At 39.9% G+C, this 22937-nt stretch overlaps 1 protein-coding gene across 6 annotated transcripts in view; it reads right to left on the bottom strand.

Moving 5' to 3' along the window:
* The window catches only part of MCF2L2 (MCF.2 cell line derived transforming sequence-like 2), a 264579-nt gene that overhangs the window by 55986 nt on the left and 185656 nt on the right, over window positions 1–22937 (bottom strand). For all 6 annotated transcript variants that reach the window (XR_006270375.1, XM_043473614.1, XM_043473613.1 and 3 more), the window contains 3 exons: window positions 14943–15009; window positions 13789–13904; window positions 12126–12195 (listed from right to left, as the gene is read on the bottom strand). Coding sequence is in view for 5 of the 6 variants with exons in the window: in XM_043473614.1 (XP_043329549.1) it covers window positions 12126–12195; window positions 13789–13904; window positions 14943–15009 (253 nt within the window). In the remaining variant the exon portion in view is untranslated. The remainder of the gene's footprint in view (window positions 1–12125; window positions 12196–13788; window positions 13905–14942; window positions 15010–22937) is intronic.

The following is a 22937-nucleotide window of genomic DNA, read 5'->3' as shown; positions in this document are numbered from 1 at the left end:
CACTTGACTAGAGCAATATTTCAAAGATTACATCCATGATTAGGGGAGGTCTCAAGTATTATGAGAAGAGTTAAACTGCTATAGTAAATAGTAGGTGGTGCGTCTGCCTTTTTGACTAACAAATACAGGTCTTAGCACAGCAGTGATAATTCCCTCAAGGATTCTCAAACATTAAGTAATTGTAGTTTTTAATTACTTCATTTGTCCCAGAGTAATAGCTTTGTACTTGATAAGAATTTCCTACTGGTATTTTGTCTCCAATATCATAAATCATATAGAATTATATGCAGGTTTGTGGTCTGGATATGAAAAGCTTTGTAAAACTTTAGGAGAGAAATTCTTCTAAGAAAAGATGTTCAGTTAACAATTTCCCAACCATTTCCTAAAATTTGGACAATTTTTATTTGATAATATCCATTTGTTTCCCACAGGAATTTGGTCCTTTTCTCATTCAACAATTTCAATAAATCTTTGCAATAATGATATAAGCAATTATGAAATATTACTAAATTCTGAAACTAGATTTCATATTAGTGGTTTGATGAGTGTAAAGTTGTAAAATGGTATAAAACACTATAGCAATGTTATAAAAGTAATTCAGAAAGGAAATTAATCAGATTGAATACAAAACAGTTTTTGAATTTTATTTATTTTAATTGGAGGATAACTGCTTTATAATATCATATTGGTTTCTGCCATATATCATGAATCAGGCATAGATATACGTATGTCCCCTGCCTCTTGAACCTCCCTCCCACATCTCACCCCATCCCACCCATCTAGCTTGTCACAGAGCACCAGGTTTGAGCTCCCTGAGTCTACGGCAAATTTGCACTGGCTCTCTAATGTTACATATGATAATGCATATATTTCAGTGCTACTCTTAGTTCATCCCAACCTCTCCTTTCCCACCTGAGTCCACAAGTCTGTTCTCTATGTCTGTGTCTCTATTGCTTCCCTGCAGATATGTTCATCAGTACCATCTCTCTAGATTCCACATATATGCATTAACATATGATATTTGTTTTTCTCTTTCTGACTTACTTCACTCTGTATAATAGGCTCTAGGTTCATCTACCTTATTAGAACTGTGTCAAATGCATTCCTTTTTAAAGCTGAGTAATATTCCATTGTGTATATGTACCAAAATTTCTTTGTCCACTCATCTGTCAATGGACATCTAGTTTGCTTTCATGTCTTAGCTATCGTAAATAGTGCTGCAATGAACATTGGGGAACATGTGTCTTTTTAAATTATGGTTTCCTCAGGGTATATGCCCAGTAGTGATGTTGTTGGGTCATATGGTAGTTTCATTACTAGTTTTTTAAGGAATCTCCACACTGTTCTCAAAGTGGCTGGATCAGTTTGTATTCCCACTAAGAATGCAAGAAGTTTCCCTTTTCCCCACACCCTCTCAAGCATTTAGTGTTTGTAGATTTTTTGTTGATGGCCATTCTGACAAGTGTGAGGTGACACTTCATTGTAGTTTTGATTTTCATTTCTCTAATAATGAGCAAGGTTGAGCATCTTTTCAGGTGTTTTTTAGCCACTGGTATGTATTTTTTGGAAAATATTTGTTCAGGTCTTTTGCCCACTTTTGATTGTGTTGTTTATTTTTCTGGATGTCAGTTGTTTCATTTGCTATTATTTTCTCCCTTTCTGAGGATTATCTTTTCACTTAGTTTATAGTTTCCTTTGCTGTGCAAAATCTTTTAAGTTTAAATAGGTCCCATTTGTTTATTTTTGTTTTTATTTCCATTACTCTAGGAGGTGGGTCATGGAGGATCTTACTGTGATTTAAGTCAGAATATTCTGCCTATGTTTACCTCTAAACCTTTTATTCTGGTCTTATACATAGGTCTTTAATCTATTTTGAGTTTATTTTTGTGTATGGTGTTAGGGAGCATTCTGATTTCATTCTTTAACACACAGCTGTCCAGTTTCCCCAGAACCACTTACTGATGAGACTGTCTTTTCTCCACTGTATATTCTTGCCTCCGTAAAAAAAATTAAGTGCCCATAGGTGCATGGATTTATCTCTGGGCTTTCTATTATGTTCCATTGGTCTACACTTCTGTTTTTGTGCCAGTACCATACTGCCTTGATGACTGTAGCTTTTTGGTGTCGTCTGAAGTCAGGCAGGTTGATTCCTCCAGTGCCATTCTTTCTCAAGATTGCTTGGCTATTCAGGGTCTCTCGTGTTTCCTTACAAATTGTGAAATTGTTTGTTCTAGTTCTGTGAAAAATACCATTGGTAATTTGATAGGGATTGCACTGAATTTAGTGCAATTTTTTGCATGACCCGATTTTATATTACCTGAAAGATTGCTTTGGGCAGTATAGTCATTTTCACAATGTTGATTCTTCCAGTTCAAGAACATGGTATATCTATCCATTTGTGTTGTCTTTTATTTCTTTCATCAGTGTCTTATAGTTTAATGCATACAGGCCTTTTCTCTCTTTAGGTAGGTTTATTCCTAGGTATTTTATTCTTTTTGTTGAAGTGGTGAATGGGATTATTTCCTTAATTTCTCTTTTTGATTTTTCATTGTTATTATATAAGAATGCAAGGAATTTCTGTGTATTAATTTTATATCCTCCAACTTTGCTATATTCATTGATTAGCTCTAGTAATTTTCTGGTGGCATCGTTAGGGTTTTCTATGTAGAGAACCGTGTCATCTGCAAACAGTGAGAGTTTTACTTCTTTCTTTCCAATCTGGATTCTTTTTATTTCTTTTCTTCTTTGACTGCTGTAGCTAGAACTTCCAAACTCTGTTGAATAATAGTGGCAAGAGTGGGCACCCTTGTCTTTTTCCCGATCTTGGAGGAAATGCTTTCAGTTTTTCATCATTGAGAATAATGTTTGCTGTGGGTTTGTCATATATGGCCTTTATTATGTTGAGGTATATGAGTTTGGGTAAACTCTGGGAGTTGGTGATGGACAGGGAGGCCTGGTGTGCTGCAGTTCATAGGGGTCACAAAGAGTCAGATACGACTGAGCAACTGAACTGAACTGAACTGATATTACTTCTATGCCTATTTTCTGGAAAGTTTTATTTTTTGGTCATAAATGGGTATTGAATTTTTTCAAAAGCTTTCTCTGCATCTATTGAGATGATTATATGATTTTTATCTTTCATTTTGTTAATATGGTGTATCACATTGATTGATTTGCATGTACTGAAGAATCCTTGCATCCCTGGGAGAAAGCCCACTCGATCATAATGTATGACCCTTTTAATAATGTTTTGTTGGATTCTGTTTGATAGAATTTTGTTAAATTTTATATCCATGTTCATCAGTGATATTGGCCTGTAATTTTCTTTTTTGTGGCATCTTTGTCTGGTTTTGGTATCTGGGTGATGGTGACCTTGTAGAATGAGTTTGGGAGTTTTCCTTCCTCTGCAATTTTCTGGAAGATTGAGCAGGATAGGTGTTAGCTCTTCTCTAAACTTTTGGTAGAATTTGCTTGTGAAGACATCTGGCCTTGAGCTTTTGTTTGTTGGAAGATTTTGGACTGCAGTTTCGACTTCCATGCTTGTGATTGGTCTATTCATATTTTCTATTTCTTCCTGGTTCAGTTTTGGAAGGTTACACTTTTCTAAGAATTTTCTCATTTCTTCAAGGTTTTCCATTTTATTGGCATATAGTTGCTCATAATAGCCTCTTATGATTCTTTATATTTCTGTGTTGTCTGTTTAACTTCTTTTTCATTTCTAATTTAATTGGTTTGGGTCTTCTCCCTTTTTTCTTGATGAGTCTGGCTAATGGTTTGTCCATTTTATCTTCTCAAAGAACCAGTTTTTAGTTTTATTGAGCTTTGCTACTGTCGCCTTCATTTCTTTTTTACTTATTTCTGCTTTGATCTTTATGATTTCTTTCTTTCTACTAACTTTGGGGTTTTTTGTTCTTTTTCTAGTTGCTTTAGGTGTAAAGTTAGGTTGTTTATTCCATATTTTTCTTATTTATTGAGGTAGGCATGTACTGCTATAAGCTTACTTCTTGGCACTGTTTTTGACAGATTCCATAGATTTTGAGTTGTTGTGTTTTCATTGTCATTTATTTCTAGGTATATTTTTATTTCTTTTTTATTTCTTCAGCGATCTGTTGGTTATTTAGAAGCATATTGCTTAGCCTCCATGTGTTTGTGCTTTTTGCAGTTTTTTTTTCCCCTGTAGTTGATACCTAATCTTATAGCATTGTGATCAGAAAAGATGCTTGAAATTCTTTTTTTTTTTTATTTACCAAGGCTTCATTTGTGACTCAAATTGTGATCTATCCTGGAGAAAGTTCCATGTGCACTTGGGGAAAAGGTGAAATCTCTGTTTTTGGATGAAATGCCCTATAGCTATCAATTAGGTCCAACTGGTCCAATGTATCATTTAAAGTTTGTGTTTCCTTATTAATTTTCTGTCTGGATGATCTGTCCATCAGTGTGAGTGGGGTAATGTTCCCCACTATTACTGTGTTACTGTCAATTTCCTCTTTAAAGTTTAGCATTTGTCTTATGTATTAAGATGCATTTTTATTTATAATTATTATATCTTCTTGGATTGGTCCCTTGATCATGATGTAGTGTCTTTCCTAGCCTCTTGTAACAGTCTTAAAGTCTATTTTACCTGATGTGAGTATTGCTATTCCTGCTTCCTTTTGATTTCCATTTGCACAGAATATCTTTTTCCAGTCCCTCACTTTCAGCCTGTGCGTGTCCCTAGGTTTGAGGTGAGTTTCTTGTAGACAGCATATATAGGGGTCTTGTTTTTGTAGTATCCATTCAGCCAATCTGTGTCTTTTGGTTGGTACATTTAGTCCATTTACATATAAGGTAATTATTGAAAAGTATGATCCTATTACCATTTACTTTATTGTTTTGGCATTTGTTTTTGTCGGCCTTCTCTTTCTCTTGTGTTTCCTGTCTAGAGAAGTTCTTTTAGCGTTTGTTGTAAAGCTGGTTTTGTGGTGCTGAATTCTCTTAACTTTTGCTTGTCTGTAAAACTTCTGATTTCTCTTTCAAATCTGAATGAGATCTTCGCTGGATAGAACAATCTTGGCTGAAGTTTTTTCTGTTTTGTCACTTTAAGTATCTCCTGACACTCCCTTTTGGCCTGCAGAGTTTCTGTTGAAAGATCAGCTGTTAGCCTTATGGGAGTCCCTTTGTATGGTATTTGTTGGTTTTCCTTGTTGCTTTTAAGATTCATTCTTTGTGTTTAATTTTCATTAGTTTAATTAATACGTGTCTTGGTGTTTTCTTCCTTGAGTTTATCCTGTGTGGGACTCTCTGAGATTCCTGGATTTGGGTAGCTATTTCCTTTCCCATGTTAGGGAAGTCCTTGATTATTGTTGTTTTTCAGTTGCTAAGTCATGTCCTGCTCTTTGCAACCCCATGGGCTTGCAGCATGCCAGGATTCCCTATCCTTCACTATCTCCCAGAGTTTGCCCAAACTCATATCCATTGAGTCAGTGATGCCATCCAACCACCTCATCTTCTGTTGCCCCCTTCTCCTCCTGCCCTCAACCTATAATCTCCTCAAATATTCTCTCATACCATTTCCTTTTGTTGTCTTCTTCTAGGGCCCCTATAATTCTAATGTTGGTACACTTAATGTTGTCACAGTGGTTGCTGAGACTGTCCTCATTTCTTTTTATTCTTTTTTCTTTATTCTGCTCTGCTTCAGTTATTTCCACTATTCTATCTCCCAGTTCACTTGTCTGTTTTTCTGCCTCAGATAGTTTGCTATTGCTTCCTTCTAGTGTATTTTTAATCTCAGTTATTGTGTATTTTGGAGAAGGCAATGGCACCCCACTCCAGTACTCTTTTCTGGAAAATCCCATGGATGGAGGAGCCTGGTAGGCTGCAGTCCATGGGGTCTAAGAGTCAGACACGACTGAGCGACTTCACTTTCACTTTTCACTTGCATGCATCGGAGAAGGAAATGGCAACCCACTCCAGTGTTCTTGCCTGGAGAATCCCAGGGATGGCGAAGTCTGGTGGGCTGCCGTCTATGGGATTGCACAGAGTCGGACACGACTGAAGCGACTTAGCAGCAGCTACAGAATTGTGTTGTTTATTGCCGATTGTCTATTCTTTAATTCCTCTAGGTCCTGGTTAAATATTTCTCATATCTTCTCTATCCATGCCTTCAGTCTATTTATCTGTGCCTCCATTTTGTTTCAAAGATTTTGGATCATATTTATTATCATTACTCTGAATTCTTTTTTAAGTAGACTGCTTACTTCCTCTTCATTTGTTTGGGCTTAAGGGTTTTTACCATATTCCTTCATCTGCTGCATTTTTCTCTGTATTTTCATTTTGTTTAATTTACTGTGTTTGGGTTCTCCTTTCTGCAGGCTGGAGGATTGTAGTTCCTCTTAATTGTGGAGTCTGCCCCCTGTGAATGAGGTTGGACCAGTGTAAAGGTTTCCTTGTTGGGAGGACTTGTGCCTGTGTTCTGGTGGATAGAACTGGATCTTGTCTCTCTGAGGGGCACTGCTGAGTCCAGCAGTGTGTTTTGGGGTGTTTATGGGCTTGGTATAGCTTTGGGCAACCTTTCTGCTAATGGGCACGGCTGTATTTCTTTTTGCTAGTGATTTGGCATGAGGTGTCTGGTACTGGAGCTTTCTGGCCTTTGGGTGAACCTTGGTCTTAGTGTTGAGATGGAGGCCTTTGGGAGAGCTCTACTCAATTAATGTCCCATGGGGTTGGGAGTTCTCTGGTGGTCCAAAGTCCTGTACTCAGGTCTCCCACTTCAGGGATTCAGGCCTGATCCCTTACTGTGGCACCAAGATTTCACAGGCCTTACAACACAGAAGATAAAACCCCAACTCAATAGCCAAGGTGAAACCAACACTCAATAGTCAAGAACACCCAAAGAAACTCACACACTTACAAAGGGAAAAGAAGAGAGAAAACAGAGAAAAAAAAAAAAGGATTAAAAAAAAAAGAAGAGAGCAATCGAGAATAGGGTAAAAATGAATTTATTTAAAATTAAGACATTTTAAAAAATGGAAAAAGTAGGTTATGAAAAATAAAAATTTAAGGGATAATTTTAAAAAAGAATACGAAATAATATGAAAAAGAAAAGAAAAAAGGGTGAAAAGGTGAAAGGATGAAAAGGAAAGGAGGAAAATGTATATAGAATGGCAATTCCACCTCCACCTCCCTAGGAGTTCTTCCAAAACTCATCTGTTCTCTGGATCTGTTGTAGGGACAGTACAGACTCTAATCTAGCCCTATTCCTGTGTGTACTTGCCTCCAGTGTCCACAGTGGCCAGAGCTAGGGATTCTTCTTTTGTGTGAACACTCATTGTCCTTTTATATATTCCATAGGACTTCCCTGGTGGCTCAGTGGTAAGGAATCTGCCTGCCAATGCAGGAGACATGGGTTCGTCCCTGGGTCGACAAGATCCCGTGGAGGAGGAAACGGCTACCCATTCAGTATTCCTGCCTGGGAAATCCCACGGACAGAGGAGCCTGGTGGGCTACAGTCCATGGGGTCACAAAGAATTGGACGTGACTTATCAACTAAACAACAAGACGACTCAGAGTTTACCTACTTGACCGTGTGGATTTAGTCTGCAGCTTGTACAGCTGGTGGAAAGGTTTTCAATCCTCCTCCTTAGCCACTCTGCCCCTAGAGCTCAATTGTGGTTTTATCTCCATCTCTGCATATGGGTCATCCACTGGAGTTTGCTCCTGAGGCTGCCCTGGAGGACTTGGGTCTGCCCCAGCGAGGACTGGGTGTGGAGATGGCGTAGTTGTTTGGATCAGAGACCCTGGAAGCACCAGGTATGCAGGGGAGCTGGTGCAGGAGATACGGCTCTATTAGGGTTTTTTCTAGCTTCTGGCAACTCTGCCCCAGTGAGGACCAGGTATGGAGGTGGCTCAGCTGGTTGCACTGTGGGGAACCTGGTGGTGCCAGGTGTGCAGGGAAGCTGGTGGCTGTCGGTACATGAGATTTTCACACTATTAAGGGTTTTTTTTTTTTTTTTTTCCCTAGCCTCTGGCAGCTCTACCCCAGTGAGGACTGGGTGTGGAGGTGACACAGCTGCTTGGATCTCAAGGAACCTGGATGCACCAGATGTATAGGGAAGCCAGCAGCCACAGGTGCAGGATATAAAGTGCTATTAGAGCCTTTTTCTAGCCTCTGGCAGCTGGTGTTCAGAGGGCTTCCTTGGCTGGTCCTTCTGTGGTGCTTGGTGCAGCAGGCACTCAAAGGGCCACCATCTCTGGGGTCTTCCTCTATCAGCTGCTAGCATCATATGTGGGGAGAGAGAGAGGCTACAGTGATGAGGCTACAGTGCAGGCTACTCCCTGCTCTTGACTCAGCAGTATCACCCTGCCTCCAGGGCTGCCCAGCTTTCCTCCAAGGACATTCCTCTATCTCCTCCCTCACATCCCCTCAGGATGTCTCCCACAGTAAATAGCAATCCTTGTCCTGGGATTGCTCTCCAGTCCCTACCCAGCCCCTGCGCGTACTGGAAGACCTGTGTCCCTTTCTGGGGTATATAGGGCTGCTGCACAGGTTGTTTGTGTGGTTCTCACTCCATTCAGACCTTCACAGATCAGCTGCTTAATCCTCCAACAGCCTCAAATGCCTCCCCTTTGTCCCAAACTATTCCTCTGATGCGGGGATTTCACCCCTGCTTCAATTCCTCTACCCCATGGGTTCAGGTCCAGTCCTACTCACTCTCTTTCTGTTTTTTTCCCTTCCTTCCTTCATCCTACCAAGTTTTGTGTCAATCTATGTATTCCCTTCTGGTGGTCAGGGCCTTCAGCCAGCTCTCAGCTGGTACTCTGTGAGATCCTCTGCATCTGAAGATGTATTCCTGATGCAAGCACAGAGATATACTCTGAGTCCACCTACTGCTCTGCCATCTCATCATCTCCTCCAAAATAGTTTTTAATGTATCTTTAATTCTTGTTCAGGATGAAAAACCTATAATAAGGCTGTGATGGAAAACCCAGGTAGGGCTATGGAAGGGGTCTTCTAGGTTGGTTAAAGCTCTGAGGGTTGAAGACTCTATTTCTCCACTGTGTCTAATAGCTTGAAACCTGGGGAATTTTCATTTCCTTGCTTTCAGTTTATCACAAATACTGCTCTTAGACTTATTATTCCTACTTTGAGCTGCTGAAAAATGTTTGTTTGATTTATTGTCTCAGGCTCATTTAAAAAAAAAAAGAGCAAGAGAATGACAAGAAGGGTTGATTGGGAGAGAAAGAAGAAATGCGAAAGACTTAGAAAGTAAAGGGCATCTGGATCAGGTTTCCCAGTGGCTCAGCAGTAAAGAATCTGCCCGCAATGTGGAAGACACAGGAGATCTCGGGTCAGTCCCTGGGTGGGGAAGATCCTCTGGAGAAAGAAATGGCAACCTGACCCAGTATTCTTTCCTGAAAAATTCCATGGACAGAGGAGCCTGGCAGTCTGTGAGTTGCAAAGACTCGGACACAACTGAGCACTGCACTGTACTTGACGTTGTAGAAAATAAAATGGAAGAAATATTTTCTGAGAGTTTCAGTTTCACAGTTCTTCTTTTGAGAGTGTTAATACAACTTTGATTGCTGATCACTGATTAGTGATCAATGCAAAGAAATAGAGGGAAACAATAGAATGGGAAAGACTAGAGATCTCTTCAAGAAAATTAGAGATACCAAGGGAACATTTCATGCAAAGATGGGCTCGATAAAGGACAGAAATGGTATGGACCTAACAGAAGTAGAAGATATTAAGAAGAGGTGGCAAGAATACACAGAAGAACCGTACAAAAAAGAGCTTCATGACCCAGATAATCACGATGGTGTGATCACTCACCTAGAGCCAGACATCCTGGAATGTGAAGTCAAGTAGGCCTTAGAAAGCATCACTATAAACAAAGCCAGTGGATGTGATGGAATTCCAGTTGAGCTTTTCAAATCCTGAAAGATGATGCTGTGAAAGTGCTGCACTCAATATGCCAGCAAACTTGGAAAACTCAGCAGTGGCCACAGGACTGGAAAAGGTCAGTTTTCATTCCAATCTCAAAGAAAGGCAATACCAAAGAATGCTCAAACTACCGCACAATCGCACTCATCTCACATGCTAGTAAAGTAATGCTCCAAATTCTCCAAGCCAAGCTTCAGCAATACATGAACCGTGAACTTCCAGATGTTCAAGCTGGTTTTAGAAAAGGCAGAGGAACCAGAGATCAAATTGCCAATGTCCACTGGATCATAGAAAAAGCAACAGCGTTCCAGAAAAACATTTATTTCTGCTTTATTGACTATGCCAAAGCCTTTGACTGTGTGGATCACAGTAAACTGTGGAAAATTCTTCAAGAGATGGGAATACAAGACCACCTGACCTGCCTCTTGAGAAACCTGTATGCAGGTCAGGAAGCAACAGTTAGAACTGGATATGGAACAGCACACTGGTTCTAAATAGGAAAAGAAGAACGTCAAAGCTGTATATTGTCACCCTGCTTGTTTAACTTATATGCAGAGTACATCAGGAGAAACTCTGGTCTGGAAGAAGCACAAGCTGGAATCAAGATTGCCAGGAGAAATATCAATAACCTCAGATATGCAGATGACACCACCCTTATGGCAGAAAGTGAAGAGGAACTAAAAAGCCTCTTGATGAAAGTGAAAGAGGATAGTGAAAAAGTTGGCTTAAAGCTCAACATTCAGAAAACTAAGATCATGGCATCTGGTCCCATCACTTCATGGGAAATAGATGGGGAGACAGTGGAAATAGTGTCGGACTTTATTTGGGGGGGCTCCAAAATCACTGCAGATGGTGATTGCAGCCATGAAATTAAAAGACACTTACTCCTTAGAAGGAAAGTTATGACCAACCTGGACAGCATATTAAAAAGCAGAGACATTACTTTGCCAACAAAGGTTCATCTGGTCAAGGCTATGGTTTTTCCAGTGGTCATGTATGGATGTGTGAGTTGAACTGTGAAGCAAGCTGAGCACCGAAAAATTGATGCTTTTGAACTATGGTATTGGAGAAGACTCTTGAGAGTCCCTTGGAATGCAAGGAGATCCAACCGGTCCATCCTAGAGGAGATCAGTCCTGGGTGTTCACTGTAAGGTCTGATGCTGAAGCTGAAACTCCAATACTTTGGCTACCTGATGTGAAGGGCTGACTCATTGGAAAAGACCCTGATGCTGGGAAAGATTGAGGGCAGGAGGAGAGGGGGACGACAGAGGATGAGATGGTTGGATGGCATCACTGACTCGATGGACATGAGTTTGAGTAGATTCTGGGAGCTGGTGATGGACAGGGAGGCCTGGCGTGCTGTGGTTCATGGGGTCGCAAAGAGTTGTACACGACTGAGCGACTGAACTGAACTGAATACAACTTTAGTGAAGAATTTAAACCTGCTGTGTGACTCTTGTCCTAAGACAATGTCAACCACAAATTGGCACTTGCCAAGGTCATTTGGCATCTCCCTCTGTGGAGACTGAATCCTGTGCTACTGCAGCTGTTGTGAAGAGTGAAGCACTCTGTGCTCCAGGGAAACTGGTGGAACATGTCTTTAGATAGATGTTTTCAGGAACCTATCTTATGATCCCAATCCTTGCATCTCCTCTTATCTAGAAAATCACTAAATCCCTTCATGGTGACATCAGCTCCTCATGACTAGCAGAAAACGTTTTGTAAAATAAGTGTCCGGTGGCATTGAACTCTCCTTTCACCAAAATCTTCTATACTGACCTTCCCCAACTACCACTTTGGAGAGGTTTCTCAGAGCTATCTGAGGTGCTGCCTCCTGGACTGCAGTCCTCATTTTGCCCCAAATAAAACTTAACTCACACTCTCACTTTGTGCATCTCTTTTTTAGTTGATGACAGTTAGCTTAGTCATTCAGAGGAGGATTATCTACCTCAGGGGTCAGGGGGGCCAGTCTTCCATTTCAGGGGGCTTTGCAGGAAACCAGGCTTGCAGTCCTTCCCACCTAGCAGGGTGAACTCAGTTCACACTGGGTGAAGTCCTGCAAAGATCTCCCAGTTTGCATTCAAAAGGCAGATACAAGTTTTTAGGCCATTTGTGTTTCCATTTGCCCTTGCCATTTACATAGACAATAAAGGGCTGACTTTAATCACTTGGTTATTTTGATTTTTTAGGCTCATAGACTTACTCTCTTGAGAAAGCAACGTGCCAGAAGTTCAGGGTTTTCAGTGCATTTTTCCAATTCTTTTAGAAAAGTCCTAGGGAAAGAAAAGTATAATATTGGTTGATTTTTATGTACATGGGGTTAACAAAAAATTCTTTTGAGGTAAAATCACATAATGCTTTAAGAAGTGCATAGAAAAATGTTGTTTTCCAGGCTTTACTGCTTTTGACTCATCTTCAACATGCTGATTTGAAAGAAAAAAATGTATTCTGTGACATTAATAGGATTCCATGAAACCACTCATACCTGTTTGGGTAATTCTAAGCACCAGACAGACTGGATACACTGATGATCTCTGCTACCTGATACTGACATTAACAAGAACTACTGTTGCTGCTGTTACTACTACTACTACTATCATTGAAAGCTGACTATAAATCAGGCATAAGCTAAGTGCTTTGCAAATAGTATCTCATTTAATCCTCCACCAAACCTTGCAAGACAGGGTTTCATAAGTGTGAAACCTGAGGTTCAAAGAAGCTGTATAACTTCTCCAGGAAAAGAAACAGAAATAGTATTTTTATTTCATCTTTGTGTCTGACCAATGGTCAAAGAAATGTGGTTAAGAAACAACTGTGATTCCATTTACCAAGCAGTCTCTTCCCTCATATCAAGTAGGTGTGAGAGCCTGGAGTCACTAGAATGGGTAAAGTAGTAAACACAAGATGTGCTTTTGTCATCTGTAAAATGAAAGAGTTGGAATGTGATTTCCAAAGTCCCCTCCTTTTCTCATTCTTTAGAATCCAACACCTTGGGCTAAAAGGACAAGAGCTATGGGCTAAAAGGACAATTGTCTGACTGCTTAGCATTTTCTAACACCCTGGTTCCCAGCACCCACCTATGATAATAGGTAAGTGGACTTGTGTCTTAGTCAAGTTTGTACTCCCAATGTGGAACACAGTGCCTGACACAGAACAGGTGCTCAACAAATGCTGATGTGTGAAGAGATGAATAAGGAAGGGAACCCCCAAATGAATACAACATCTATGCCTGACACTAGTACATGCTCCATTAATGTCTTTTCCCTTCTTCCTTGGGGACCTTCTCACCTCATTCTCATCTCATTCCACCCCAATCCAATTCACTGAAGCTGAGTTTCAGTCAGTCCTTCCAATGAATATTCAGGACTGATTTCCTTTAGGACTGACTGGTTTGATCTTCTTGCAGTCCAAGGGACTCTCAAGAGTCTTCTCCAACACCACAGTTCAAAAACATCAATTCTTCAGCACTCATCCATACATGACTATTGGAAAAATCATAGCTTTGACTAGATAGACCTTTGTCGGCAAAGTGATGTCTCTGCTTTTTAATATGAAAAGCTCAAACTCCAATACTTTGGCCACTTGATACAAAGAACTGACTCATTGGAAAAGACCTTGATGCTGGAAAAGTTGAAGGCAAGAAGAAAAGGGGCCAACAGAGGATAAGATGGTTGGATGTCATCACCGACTCAATGGACATGAGTTTGAGCAAGTTCCACGAGCTGGTGAGGGACAGGGAAGCCTGGCGTGCTACAGTCCATGGGGTCACAAAAAGTCAGACATGACTGAGAGACTGAACTGAACTGAACTCATTTCCATCCTTCTCTTATTTTCCATTTTCTCTGATAGTTTGAATCATTATATACCTGTTGTGAAATTCGTAAATTTCTCTAATGTTCCCAAAGAGAAACTCCTTGTTATTCCGCAGAACATCTGGAATTAGATGCTTCAGCCAAATAAAATCCATTGGAATGATATATCCCTGCAGAGGTGGAAAGAGGGTAGGTTTTACAAACAGGAACACATAAGAGATGATCTGAATTAGACATGTAGAGGCCAAAACTTTAATAATTGGGGAGTACGGCATACATGTTTCCTGCAAGCCATTCCTTCAGATACTTTCTTTTGATGTTATATTCCTCATTGGTCTATCTTCAGAATAAGATGGTTTAATGGCAATGATAATATGATAGCATTTTTACAGGAAGAACAAATTTATTTTTTAAATTTGCCACAAAAGTCAAATGGAAAAGAAAAAAAAACTTACCTCTTATTTTATGACCTGATGCAATTACTATTGTCTTATTTCCTTTATGGCTTTTTAAAAGCTTACTATGTATGGTTATAATCACAGTACATATATAATTTGTAGTCTGTTTTTCTATATGCATTTTAGACTCTGCTTGTAAATTTCTAGAATTACTATTTTTAATTTAATCTTACAAGCATTTATTTCAATGTTTATGTTATTATTAAAAGTAATTATTTTGTAACAGTTGACTAATACTTCATTTAGCATACATTTAACACTTCATCAACCATTCCCCTTTTTACTGGATATTTGGTTTTATTCTGATGTTTTATTATAAAAACTTTCCATTATAAGTTTATACAAATAGCTTATTTCTCAAGATTACTACCCTAGGAAAATAGAGAAAATATAAATTTTACTCTTAAGCAAAAAGAATGCTACTTAATACAATGAGAAACAATTCTATTTATCAAAATATTTAAATTATCACATCCGTTGTTGGCAAGCATATGATGAACCTAAGTGGGGCATTACTAGAATCATATGAGTTGCTATAATCCTTTGGAAGTTATTTTGTTACATGAATCAACAATCATAGAATGTTCTTATTCCTCCTGAGGAAAAAAAAACCACTTGTGCTATTATAAGACCTGAAACTTTGGTGGGAATTCTAGAGACATAAGGCAACTATCCTGAATTTCTTTCTGCAACAAAATTTTTACAGTTTGAATACATGATTAACATCCCCCTTGCTCCAAATCTACTTACATCAATTATGTTCTTAATCTCTTTTATATAAGTCTCTTCAGTCTCAAGCAAGTCACGTATAATATGCCTAAATCAGCAGCAGGTGGGAAGATGAAAGAGAGAGAGAGAGTGGGGTGGGGGGAAGCAGTGTTTTAGAATTCTTTTAGAATAACAGTCATCAATACAGTTCCCCTCAGTGGCTCACCTACTTAGGTTGTAGTCAGTTCATTCTGTTCTACTGAACACCCAAGGGACAACATCTCACAAAACCACACTCTGATCACACTGGCATGAGAAGAAATGGCAAAGTTAAAGGACTCAAAATCCATGTATGCAGCCAGAGAATGACCTATTTGTGGGCCATAGCGTGGGGGGCAAGAGGGCAGACACTGGAGTAAGAAATAACAGGTTTGGTTTCTTGGTCGGGAAGGTCTGCCTGATCCCTACATCACACATGTGGTTTCCTAGATTTTCTCTCCAGCCTTCTCCTCTTTCATTGCTCACATCATGATCTTTGACCTATAGGGATGACTTTTTTTGTGCATGGGGTTAGAGGCCTGTCCTTCCCCCTTCCTCTGGCATTCCATGTTTCTGTGTGATTGATTTCCTACAGCCAGAAGACATGAGCTCTTTCTGTTTCCCTTGGAAAGGCAGGTGGGAGGTGTGGTATGCAGAATTCTAACATGGCCCGCAAGATTCCTGGCCCCTACTGCACATACACCTCCTCCCAGTTAGTCAATCAAACACTAACTTAAGTGAAGATATTTTGCCATTCTGTTTTGTTCCATATCAGTTGACCTTAAGACAGGTATATTATCAGGTTGGGCATGTCCTACTCACATGGACTCAGAATCTGGGTCAAAAAGTCAGTGAGACTGGAAGCACAAGAAGGATATAGCACAAAGGACATTCTCCTTTGCTGGATTTGGAGATGGAGGCAGGGTACACACCAAGGATCACAGGCAGCCTCTAGGAGCTGAGTGGCACCCAGCTAACAGCCAGCAAGGAAACAGGAACTTTAGCCCTATGGTTGCAAGGAACTGAATTCAGCCACAACCACACAAACTTAGAAGATACCTTGTAAGAAGTTCAACTGGCTAACACCTTGATTTTATCTACCCGACTTTGGCAATTAGCCAGTCTTGCTATGCTCAGGCTCCTGTCCCTGGGCAACAGTGGGCTGAACTGTTAAGTTTGTAGCTGGTTTTCAACTCAGCAATAGAAAAACAAAAGAAAGGCCAGTCCCCACGTCTATCTCCAGATTTTTTTTTTTTCTCTCCTCAGGTTGTGTGGCCACACTTTCCTTTTAGGGCTATCTTTCAGGCCTCCAAGTGAATCAGTGTTTGTACAAGTGTTCACATGTAGAATATACACATTTGTGGTTTCCTGTGAGCTGCTCATGAGTTATCTATTAAACAGTAGTCTACCCTAGAAAATAGTTTATTTACCTCTCGTAAGAATAGATATGACAAATAGCGACAAATAATCAAAGGATGCGATCTAGGAAATTCACACAAATACACAAATGACTATTAGTCTTATAAAAAATGCTCAGTACATATGAATCCAACAAAAGCATGGTATAAAGAGGTAACAATTTTCAGCTTCTATAGTATGTCAGACACTGCAAACCTCAAAGGAAGACTGGCAGATGAAGATATGAAAACATGCTTAGATAATACTAGCAAAAGTATAAATTTGTGCAAGATACCTTAGAAATAACTCATCATGATTTAAAACAAACATTGACTGGTGTGTGTGACTTAACTCAGCAGTTTCACTTCTAAACATGGCCATTGTAATTAAAACAACAGAACCTCAACTACAATAAGACACAAACTGGAAATTACTTAAATTATGGTACATACATGCAATGAAATGCCATGCAGTTTTTAAAAAGAATGAAGCTGACTGAATCATGCTGATACGACACAGTCCAAGAGTTTTAAGTGAATTAAAAACAATCACCAAATGTACAACACTGTGTAGGATATGACTAGTTGTATAAAATTCACACTATTTGTGTAAAATGGGTGTGCATACATACATATATGTAAAATTATCTATGCTTAGAAAATTCATGCCAAGAAGCTTAAAACATTGTTAACAGTGATTCCCTTTAGAGAGTGATAACAAAGACAAGAAAATAGAGGAAAAAATTTTTACATTTTACTCTTAACACTTCTTCAATCTTTGATTTGAAAAAAAAAATTACGGACTTTCTTGGTGGTCCAGTGGTTGAGGATCCACCTTCCAAAGCAGAGGACGCTGGTTTGATCCCTGGTTGGGGAACTAAAATCCCACATGCCACAGGGGAACTAAGCCATCCAATGACAACAAATGAGCCTGCACGCTCCAGAGTCCAGGCTCTGCAGTAAGAGAATCCCATAGCCACAACTAGAGAAGCCCCATTCCCCATGTTGCAACGAGAAAAAGGATGCATGCCGCAATGAAGACCCAGTGTAGCAAAAATAAAAATTTAAATACTTACTGCTTTCATAATTTTAAAAAATGGTTTACATGGTACTTTAAAATGAATGTTACTGACAGTAATGACATATAAACCCCATTTGAGAGATATCCTACAATTTACCCTATCCTATAACTCAACGATTATTTTTTCTTAAAATGAAAAATTTATATCTTTTTAAAAATGTTTGTTATAAGACAAAACTGATAAAGGACAGCCGTTGACCAAGGATACAATTTCAAGAAGTATAATTCTACCAAAAAAGTTACTTCAAGATCATATTTATTAGTAGCTAATGAGTCTCTTTTCATGGGGTCGCAAAGAGTCGACATGACTGAGTGACTGAACTGAACTGAACTGAACTGATGAGTCTCTTAGTTTTCTGAATGTTGAGCTTTAAGCCAACTTTTTCACTATCCTCTTTCACTTTCATCAAGAGGCTCTTTAGTTCTTCTTCACTTTCTGCCATAAGGGTGGTGTCATCTGCATATCTGAGGTTATTGATATTTCTCCCGGCAATCTTGATTCCAGCTTGTGCTTCCTCCAGCCCAGCATTTCTCCTGATGTACTCTGCATATAACTTAAATAAGCAGGGTGACAATATACAGCCTTGACATACACCTTTTCCTATTTGGAACCAGTGTGTTGTTCCATGTCCAGTTCTAACTGTTGCTTCCTGACCTGCATACAGGTTTCTCAAGAGGCAGGTCAGGTGGTCTGGTATTCCCATCTCTTTCAGAATTTTCCACAGTTTATTGTGATCCACACAGTCAAAGGCTTTGGCATAGTCAATAAAGCAGAGATAGATGTTTTTCTGGAACTCTCTTGCTTTTTCGCAAGTACGAAGTCAAGAAACACCTGGAGTAACAGGCAAGTTTGGCCTTGGAGTACAGAATGAAGCAGGGCAAAGGCTAATAGAGTTCTGCCAGAACTGGTCATAGCAAACACCCTCTTCCAACAACATAAGAGAAGACTCTACACATGGACATCACCAGATGGTCAACGCCAAAATCAGATTGATTATATTCCTTGCAGCCAAAGATGGAGAAGCTCTATCCAGTCAGCAAAAACAAGACCGGGAGCTGACTGTGGCTTGGATCATGAACTCCTTATTGCCAAATTCAGCCTGAAAATGAAGAAAGTGGAGAAAACCACTAGACCATTCAGGTATGACCTAAATCAAATCCTTTATGACTACACAGTGGAAGTGAGAAATAGATTTAAGGGACTAGATCTGATAGACAGAAAACTAAGATCATGGCATCTGGTCCCATCACTTCATGGCAGATAGATGGGGAAACAGTGGAAACATATATATAAATTAAAAAAACATTTATTTTTCTAGGCTCCAAAATCACTGCAGATGGTGATTGTAGCAATGAAATTAAAAGACGCTTACTCTTTGGAAGGAAAGTTATGACCAACCTCAGTTCAGTTCAGTTCAGTCGCTCAGTCGTGTCCAACTCTTTGCGACCCTATGAACTGCAGCACGCCAGGCCTCCCTGTCTGTCACCAACTCCCGGAGTTTACTCAAACTCATGCCCATCGAGTAGGTGATGCCATGCAGCCATCTCATCCTCTGTCATCCCCTTTTCCTCCTGCCCCCAATCCCTCCCAGCATCAGGGTCTTTTCCAATGAGTCAACTCTTTGCATGAGGTGGCCAAAGTACTGGAATTTCAGGTCCAGCATCAGTCCTTCCAGTGAACACCCAGGACTGATCTCCTTCAGGATGGACTGGTTGGATCTCCCTGCAGAGAACAACCTAGACCAACCTAGACAGCATATTAAAAAACAGAGACATTACTTTGCCAACCAAGGTCTGTCGAGTCAAGGCTATGGTTTTTCCAGTGGTCATGTATGGATGTGAGAGTTGGACTATAAAGAAAGCTGAGCACAGAAGAATTGATGCTTTTGAACTGTGGTGTTGGAGAAGACTCTTGAGAGTCCCTTGGACTGCAAGGAGATCCAACCAGTCCATCCTAGAGGAGATCAGTCCTGGGTGTTCATTGGCAGGACTGATTTTGAAGCTGAAGCTCCAATACTTTGGCCACCTGATGCAAAGAGTTGACTCATTGGAAAAGACCCTGATGCTGGGAAAGATTGAGGGCAGGAAAAGGGGATGACAGAGGATGACATGGTTGGATGGCATCATCAACTTGATGGACATGGGTTTGGGTGGACTCTGGGAGTTGGTGATGGACAGGGAGGCCTGGCGTGCTGCGGTTCATGGGGTCGCAAAGAGTCAGACGTGACTGAGCGACTGAACTGAACTGAACTGAGCTGAATGAGTCTCTAAGTAAAACGTTCCTTTGATTTTTGTAAATCACCCTGAAATGATAATAATTGCTAGGTCAGAAAGAAATACAGGCCTCAATACCAATCTGTTTCTAAGAGCCATAACATTAAGTAGGACCACAGCAACAGTTAAGCATTCATAGTAAACCAGAGTACAGCCAGCCTCTTATGGCCCTGTGAAGCACTGGGCATAAGTAACTTGGCAAGGCTGTTTAAGGATGTATTGACAATTAAATAAAGTCACAAGGCAGAAATAACTAAGTAGTGGGCAGAAGTCAGTCTTATCATTCAACATTTATATAAGAACTTAGAGACCCCTAGGAGTCTTTAGCAATCTGACATAAGAAAATATTCAGAACTCAGAAGCAAAAAAAAAAAATCCCTGGTCAGGTCATGTTCCAATTTCAACTGCTTCATTTTAGTACTTTTTCGAGTGCAATGGATAAAACTCCCAAGAACAGGAAGTCCCCTGAACACTGGTGGGCTTCATTTCAGTTCAGGTTAAAAAAAAAATTCTCACACCATTGTTAGTCATTCTTTTTCTTTTCTTCTCCTTTGTTTTCCTTTCAAATAACTTTATAAAACTGGAGAAAATTAATGATTCTAGCTGATGATGATTGCCTGCTTTATTATTCCAAAGCACTTTGTTCATAGGAAAAAGCTCAAGGATTTAATATCTAAAGTCATGAAGTGTATATAGTGTAAGTGAAAACATTGGGAGTACTCAAGTAATTTTAAAACCTTAAACAAGTAGAGCAATTTATGTCCTGGTGGATATCTACCCAGGGGTGGAACACTGTAATTGGGATGGGGTTGATGATGCCAGATCAGCCTGCATAAATGTACTCTACACTAAATGTACTCTCTGGCTTTGATTTACATGTAAAAATGGATCTCCCTTCACCCACATCCCCAGGTCATTAAGGAGGAAATGGTAAGGGACTGTTTCTTCTCTGAAGCCATATTTCAAGGTAACATAAAAACATAACTTTGGATGGCTGATTCCATCCTATATGAGACCTCCTCTTTGCTTCAGATGACACCACAACCAAGAGAAAGGAAAGGAAAGCTTTTTTAAAAGATGAATGCAGCCCTATTTTGTACACAAGATCATTAATGTAGTATGTATGTGTTAGGATTTCTTGGTAAGTTTCTTCTTTGCCCACACACCTTAATCTGTTCCCTCTTTTAACCCTTGCCCCCATCCCCTCCTCAATTTCCCAGCTCTCTAATAGAAGAATGTTCTTTTGAAAACCAGTCTGTTAGAAGTATATTTTTGCTCCTTAACTGTCAATACAATTTGCCATCAAAGGATTTCATTTACTCCTCATATTCTCTCATATCACACACATCAAAAGTATTATAGATTTTCACTTAAAAACAGCTAGTTTTCATCTCATACTCTCTTTGCAAAAATGAAGCATCTGTTTTTATCCTTTTCAAACCCAAAAGCTTCTGATGTGATGGATATTCATCTTCTTAAACCTTTCTTTTCCTTTGTTTTCTCTTTATTATTCAAGTTTCATTTACTACCCACCTGTTTCTTCTCTATTCCTTACTTGTTTCGTCTTTCTCCTTATGTCTAATGTTGCTGCTCCCTCAAGATCTGAATTCAAGTTTCCTGACTTCCTTCTCTCCTCTTCCCTCATGCTGTTGACTCTCCCACATCTTTATCTTCCTGCCAGATCTTTGGTCATGCTCAAGCCCATGTCTTTACCTGGATGCCTCACAGACACCTCAACACCTCGGGTTGAAGCAGAATTCATCAGACAGAAATAGCATACATATTGGTACTTACATGCTCCACCGCTCAGTCATGTCTGACTCTTTGTGACCCCATGGACTGTAACCCACCAGGCTCCTCTGTCCATAGAATTTTCTAGGCAAGAATACTGTAGTGGGTTGCCATTTTCTCCTTCAAGCGATCTTCCCAACCCAGGGACCGAACCCACATCTCTTGTGTCTCCTACATTGGTAGGTGGATTCTTTACCACTGAACCACCTGGGAAGCCCTATGCATATTGGTGGAAAAGTCGTATTCTAGTGTCCCTAAAACACAGTTGTTATTGCAAATTCTTCCCTGCTATTATCGCTTACATTCAATCTGTCAGCAGCAAGTCTTGTCTTTTCATCTCTGAACACACCTCTTGGAATTACTGCTTATTCTCCTTTTCCAGTACCTCCAGTACAGAGCAAACTCCCCTGTCTTCTTATCTTGAATAGTTTGGTACAATCCTAGCAGCTCACTTGTGCCCCTGAGATCTCATTCCCATCAATCTATTATACAGACCACCAGTTTATGCCCTTCCTAAAGCTCCAAGTCCATTATGTCGTCATTCTCCCTCTTAAAAACTTTAAAATAGCTTTCAATTGCCCACAACTGTCAATGTCCCTCCCAGGATTTTAAGACTCTCCATTCATGTGAAAAGAGTTTTCTTAGGGTGCTTGCTCAAAAGGTAAATACAGACCCAAAGATTCAGAATGATCCTTGCTGAGAAAGGATCTCAGTCTTGCTGAGAAACACTGAAGACAGGAGGAGAAGGGGGAGACACAAGATGAGATTGTTGATGGTTGGTGGCATCATCAACTCAATGGACATGAGTTTGAGCAAACTCCAGGAGATAGTCAAGGACAGGGAAGCCTGGCATGCTGCAGTCCATTGGGTGGCAAGGAGTCAGACACGACTGAGTGACTGAACAACAAGATTCAGAATGGGGAGCAATATGGTCAAAGAAAAAAAAAAAGACCATCAGTTAATCCTTATTTTACAAGTGGAAAAAGAAGAGCCCAGAGCTATGCATGGTCTTGCCCAATGTCTTTGACTTTGGCAAAGTTAATGTTCTTGCTAACACATTACGTTGCCCCTCTTGGCCTACGTTTGGGGGAGCATTTAAAATCCTGTTTGCTGATTATGAAATAAAACACAAATTGAAATGAAGCTAGCATGATGATATAAAAATACTGAATTTCAGAAAAATAGGTTTCCAGGTCTATCTCTGCTTCTAATATGCAGGGTAACTTTGAACAAACCATTTTCTTTCTTGGGGTCTCCATTTCTTCATGGATTAGATCATCTCGAGTATCCCTACTGGCTCTCATAGGTCATTTGCTAAATATCTTATCAGCTTTTCTAAAAATTTATTTTTAATTGGAGGATAGTTGTTTTACAATGTTGTGTTGGCTTCTGCCATATATCAACATGAATTGCCCCACAGGTATACATATGTCCCCGACTTCGTGAACCACCCTC

Source organism: Cervus canadensis, chromosome 7 (genome assembly GCF_019320065.1).
Source record: "Cervus canadensis isolate Bull #8, Minnesota chromosome 7, ASM1932006v1, whole genome shotgun sequence".
Taxonomy (NCBI): Eukaryota; Metazoa; Chordata; class Mammalia; order Artiodactyla; family Cervidae; genus Cervus; species Cervus canadensis.
The sequence above is the reverse complement of the archived record's forward strand: the minus strand, read 5'-3'. Positions and strand labels throughout refer to the sequence as shown.